The 5,840-nt window shown below is 47.9% G+C and overlaps 1 protein-coding gene across 2 annotated transcripts; it reads left to right on the plus strand.

Moving 5' to 3' along the window:
* Window positions 1–2,520: 2,520 nt before the first annotated feature.
* FASLG (Fas ligand) lies at window positions 2,521–5,574 on the plus strand. Of its 2 annotated transcripts, none has more exons than XM_032775956.2 (4): window positions 2,521–2,875; window positions 3,068–3,113; window positions 4,506–4,562; window positions 5,006–5,574. In XM_032775956.2, exons 1-4 carry the CDS (start codon window positions 2,561–2,563, stop codon window positions 5,398–5,400), a joined length of 813 nt encoding a protein of 270 aa, XP_032631847.1. In that variant the 5' UTR covers window positions 2,521–2,560; the 3' UTR covers window positions 5,401–5,574. The 2 variants fall into 2 exon arrangements, with proteins under 2 accessions (XP_032631847.1, XP_032631838.1); XM_032775947.2 differs by having other exon boundaries at window positions 2,545–2,875; window positions 3,068–3,134; window positions 4,527–4,562.
* The last annotated feature ends 266 nt before the right edge of the window (window positions 5,575–5,840 follow it).

Consider the following 5,840-nt stretch of genomic DNA (forward strand, 5'->3'; position numbering starts at 1 on the left):
TTCTGCTCCAACCACCCACTCATAACACCTACTAACGTTTTCTCTCCCCTCCTTCCTGAGTCTAGGGTTCTCTGTACTTTAGTAACAATTAAACAAATGAAAACTGTCATATCCGTGGGAGCTGAAAGTAATACATCTAACCTGCGAGGCGAGGCTGATAGGGAATCTGCGGCACTATCTCAGTTGGTTGTAAGTAGGCAACTGGATTTGACATAGGTGAGAAATTTGGCCTTTCCATTGTACTGATAGTCACGATATGGACATGACACTCCAAAAGTTTGAGATGATTTTTCCTGCTCCATGTGGTACAGCTAGGTGGGTCAAAGCATCATCTCCCAGCTGTTTTTTTTCATCTCCTCCTTCGGGGCTGTTAGTAACACTTCATATCTTGATGGGCATTTGCTATATTTAGGAATAGGTGGTGCCCAACAGTGAAGCCAATGGCCAAAGTATAACTCATGTGGAGGAGGGGTGGCCAGGTGCTTTTGGGGATGGAAGGTTTACAATACAATTTTGTAGGCCCAAGAAAATAGCTTTTAATCCACTTGTCCCTCTTCGTGACAGATCTTATTGTCTCAGCCTAGGAGCACTGGCAGAACAGGGTGTGCTTTAGACTCTGTCTACAATGGCTGACCAGCTGAGCTTAAAAACTTGGTATAAACAGAGCCAAACTACTAGCTGTGGATCCAAGCCAGAACATCAGTTCCAAACCACCTGGAACTGCTAGGACATTGAGGCTTGGGTCAAACTGTTCTCTAGCTCAAACAGCATAATAAAGTCATGCAGTAATGAGGCCCATACCTAGACTAGAACACAGATTGACCTCAGCTTGGCTGGCCAGTGTGGCAGCATCAGAACTCCACTGGGACACAACCAAGTTTAACAGCGTAGATAGGACCTCAGTGATGGTGGTGGTTGGGGCAGGGGAACTTGGAAGATCTTAAGGAAACAGTGCTGGGTTCTGGTGGTTTTATGTCTTTATATATAAAGAAACATAGGTTATGAGGGGTTCCTGCATGGGTTTCCAAAACCTCATGCACTGCAAAGCATTGCATCAGTGAACCACTGTGGTGAGCATCTTCAAAAGGCAGACAGGTTGCTGGGGTTGGTGTCAGGGTTTTGAGGACAAGTCTGACAACCATTCGAGTGGTAGGAAGTAGAACTGAGCCAGAAGGCTGGGAAAAGCCTGCTTGCATCAGCTGCTCAAATATATTTTACTCCGCAGCTGGAGAACTTGCATGGCTTTTCCCATCACGATCTCTGTGTGTTTGGACCATTTTGATCCCTGCAACATGTTGAATGCCCCAAAGTCTAATGAATCACTTAGATATGCTGCAGTAATTTTTACCTTTTGAGGATTCAGGCATTATAGAGCAGGAGGGGCGAAAGTTTAGGCTGTAAACTGCAGATCAGTAGGATTCAAGAGGGAGCCTGCTCAGCCATCTTGGCTGACTCCTGATGTTCAGCTGGGGTCATGCTGAGTACCCTGGTGACAATAAGCATCCTAGCTGTTGGCTGCCCATTCAACCCAACCCTGATTCTTTGGGGTTCTCATTGCTAGCTAGTTAATGAAAGGAGTCCCATGGGGTGGGAGTGGAAGGACTGTTTGAGAGGAGACTTTGGATGTCTGTTCCAGGGGATGTGTATTCCCTGCCTCAAAATTCACTGCTTCTCTGCTCTCTCACCCACTGGCTGTGCTTGCATTATGGAGGTGGAATGATGGCACCAGTGATTTATGTAGCAAGCCAGCGAAATGGCGAGCTGCTTATTCCATGTGTTCTGATCTTATTAGCACTGGGGTAGCCCCGAGAGCCCAGCTGAGATAGGGGCTCCATTGTGCTAGCCATTGTACAGAGACATAGTCCCAGTCCCCAGTGTTCACACTAGGCAAGCCAATGGAAGGTGCTGTTATCCCTGTTTTACAGCTGGGGCAATTGATGCAGAGGGCAGTTAAGTGACCTTGCCCAAGGTCACATTGGCACTGAACCAAGCTCTGTGAGTCCCAGTGCCTTAAACCCCAGGCCGTCCTGCCTTTCTTTTGCTCCTGCTCCATGGCCAGGCCCATGTCTAGCTTTCAAAGCCAACAGCTGCTGAGGTGGGACAGCGCAGCACTGCCAGCTTAGGCTGTTGGAAATTTGGTGGCGGAGGAGCAGGCAGGTTCGTGCTCTAATGTGGTTACTCAGCACCCAGCTCAGTGGAGGATGGGAACCCTCCCCTCTTAGCCCTGTCCTAACTCAGGGCACCTGCTCTCTTGGCCTGGCCAGCAGGTTTGGATCCCGGGGATGGCCTGTGGAGCTTACAGTTGCAGCCCATGGCTGAGCTTCTAGCTGCTCACTCAGAAGCACCTAATGTGCCTGCTCCTGTCATGTGGGAGGAGCAGTCTTGCATCAGAGGGGGTGGGCGGAAGCTCTTTGAGGTTTGCTGCTTCTGGCTCAGGGTTTTCAGACTCAGGCACGTATGAGTAGATCTCACTGCTAGGGTGATGCAGGCGTATAAAGGCAGATCCGGCTTCCCTCCTGGGGCTCAGTCTGCGGCTGGCACAGCCGGATTTAGCTGCCGCATGAAAGAGGAGTTCCATAGCCAGGGCAGCCCAGCCATTCCACTGCCCACCATGCAGCAGAACCTGAATTATGTCTATCCCCAGATCTTCTGGGTGGACAGCTGTGCCAGTCCCACTTGCGCTTCATCGGCACCCGTTGCCACCTGCCCGCCGCCCGTGCCGGAGAGGAGGAGGAGAAAACAGAGCAACAAGAGGGATGGCACATGCCTCTGTTTCTTGGTGGTGTTTTTGCTGGTCCTGCTGGCCCTCGCTGGAGTGGGGCTGGGGATGTTTCAGATTGTCCAACTGCAGAAGGAACTGGCTGAGCTCCGAGAGGTAACGTCTGTCTGGTTATTAATAGACATAGAAGTGGCCAGCAATGAGACCCTTAGCAGATGTAAATTGGTGGAAATGGATTGAAGTCAATGTCCACTTGCCCCAGCTGAGGATCTGTCCCTATTATGATGGTTATTTTACATGCCATGGTCACTTACTAGGTGTGAACTTGTCTCTCTTCTATTTTGACAGTTAACCAGCACCGGACATGTTTCTTCCTCTATGGAGAAGCGCATAGGTGAGCCATCCTTCCCAGCGAGTCAGTGCGTGTGGGAGAACTCGGGCCAGGAATTCTGCAAATGGCAGCATCTCTGCACTTTCCCCCTTCCTGTCCCCAACCGCCCCTTCAATTTGGATGGCAGATGGTGGAGTTACATCTGTGAGGCTCTGATGCTTGTTAGATGACATGTTCACTCCTTTGGCTGTAGCAGTAACTGTGCCTGTCATGGGCTTGGGGGGCCGGTAGGGGTCTCCCTTCTGCTTGAGGGCTAGAAAAAACTGGCCTAATGCAGGCAGCCTGTGGGGAACATTGCTTAGAGATGGGCCCGGGCCCAGCCCCAGATCTGAACACACATAAACACTGAGAAAATTCAGATTCTCTTGGATTCCAACTCTGTAGCCAGGGTCCCTCCTTCTCCATTCTTGGACGATGCATATGATAGCCTGAGCTTCACTGTAAAGGTGGGATTCTGGTTTTCTTGCGAGAAACAGATATAGGGAGAGAGGAGGAGAAAGGGAAACAGTAGCAGATGGGTTTCCAACATCACTATACTATTTCCTCTTGTTTTCCTTGACTTTTTGCTTCTTTTAAAGTGCAACTTGATTTTTGTTTTTTGAGTATCTCGTGTACGAGCTGTATTGTTGTAACTAAAACTGGCTGAGCATTTTCTAACCAAAAGTTTTCCCATCTGGAAAATGTTATCTCAAAATCACAACTTTCTGGATGATGTGTCAATTTCAATGCAGTTTTTGTTTAGAAAACAATTTGAAAGGAAGTATCTTGGGAAATCGTTCTGCCTCTGTCTTAAAATTGTAACTGAGCATTTTACTTCCCTACATCCAAAGATTTGATTAAGTTCAACAGAATCACTCTGTAGAGTCTTCAGTGGCCGCCTACATTTAGATGCTGCAAGGCTCCTACTTTCTAGGGACATGGAAATGGTCTGATCAGAACAGACCAGTGAGTTGCAGCTGATTGTGCAAAGCTGGATTGTACCATATGGAGGGAGAAAGATATTTTCTGCTTGAGCCCATCTGGGAATCAGTTTGACATCTTAAAGCATCTTAAAGTGAGGTGATAGCCCTTGTATTTGTTCCTAGCTATTCTAGGTACAGATGTTGCTCCGAGTCTTGTACATTAACTGCCCAATCCTCTTTTTTTTTTTTTTTTTTTTTTTTTAAATTTACCAAGCTATGGTGTATACCTGAATGCTGTCCTGCAGCAGGTAGTGTCACAGGTTAATTATGCCTGCCTAATGAAGTATATCCCCTGATCCATTGTAACTAACTCTCTCTCTCTCTCTCTCTCTCTCTGTAATTCCCCAGAGGGGACCCCCTTCCTAGTCTTAATTTCCTCACCGCGTCTTCTCCACAAAGCCTGAAGCTGTCTCCTTTCTCTGTTTTAACACAGGACTTCTGAATATAACAGCAGAGAAGAAGGTGATCAGGAAGGCAGCACATTTAACAGGTATGTGACACAGTGTAAAGAGTCAACATGCCGGGGAAAGCAATGGCCACAAGAAGCCGGACATGGGTGGGGAAAGTGGTGGCTGGGTTACTTCCTAGCTAGTCATCTGGCTATGAAGCCCAGCGTTCCCTTTGCATCATTCACCTTCCAGGACTGACATGTGAGACTCAAGGGTTCTGATTTACTCCCACTTCATCTGGTACTTTTACCTTTATGTGGGTTTTTTGCTTCACTTTTGGGCTGAGTAACCATGTGGCCCGGAGACTGCAGAGCATTTGACATGCATGAATGAACAGCCTCCTGGCTCTGAGTTTGGCAGGCATCATGCCTGCTTTACAGGAAGAAGCTGAGGTTAAGTGACTTGCCCACGACTGGTGTGACTTGAAAACTGTTAGCATGCTTGTGCCTCTGTCTAAATGTTTCTTGTTAATCTTTGTTACTAGGCAAAGCTGATCAGAAAGCCCTTCCTCTGGAATGGGTGGCCACCCTCGGGCATGCCTTCACCTCCAACATTCAATACAGACACCGCAGCCTGCTGATCAATGAAACAGGCCTGTACTTTGTGTACTCCAAGGTGTTCTTCCGAGGCAAGATCTGCAACAACCTGCCCCTAGACCACATAGTTTTCAAACAAAATCCAGCCTACCCAGCTAGCCAGGTGCTGATGGAGGACAGAAAGATGAACTACTGTGCGGCTGGAAAGATGTGGGCCAGGGGCAGCTACCTGGGGGCATTGTTCAACCTCACCAAATCAGACAGCTTGTATGTCAACGTCTCTGAAACAGCCCTGGTTAATTTTGAGGAATCAAAGACGTTTTTTGGTTTATATAAACTTTAGAGCTGGCCACCAAAGCGTTGCTCTCAGCAAATACGCACTCAGGACTGATACTAACACGAGTTGGGTACTGTACGGTATAAGAAATATTCTGTCCATAGGACTAGTCTAATACTGTGCTGGGCTAGCAAGGATCTAGCTGGAAGATGCCCACCAGGCATCCCTTGTTTGCCCTTTGACACGTGACAGCCAGATTGACTTGGAAACGGATCTCCAAGGATTAAAACTTTCACCTTGTGAACTACTTGGGTCACCCTAGGAGAACCTAAATGTAGCTGAAAAACATCTAGCATGCCAAAGGCCTCCTTTAAACTCACTACTCACTCAAGGAGAGTGTTTACTACCTGAGAAGATCATGCACTGGGCCCAATTCTGCTCTGTTACATCGATGAAAATCCTGTTTACCCTACTAAGGACAGCATTTGGGCCCCTTGCAGAGACGG

The sequence above is a fragment of the Chelonoidis abingdonii genome, chromosome 7 (genome assembly GCF_003597395.2).
Source record: "Chelonoidis abingdonii isolate Lonesome George chromosome 7, CheloAbing_2.0, whole genome shotgun sequence".
Lineage (NCBI taxonomy): Eukaryota > Metazoa > Chordata > Testudines > Testudinidae > Chelonoidis > Chelonoidis abingdonii.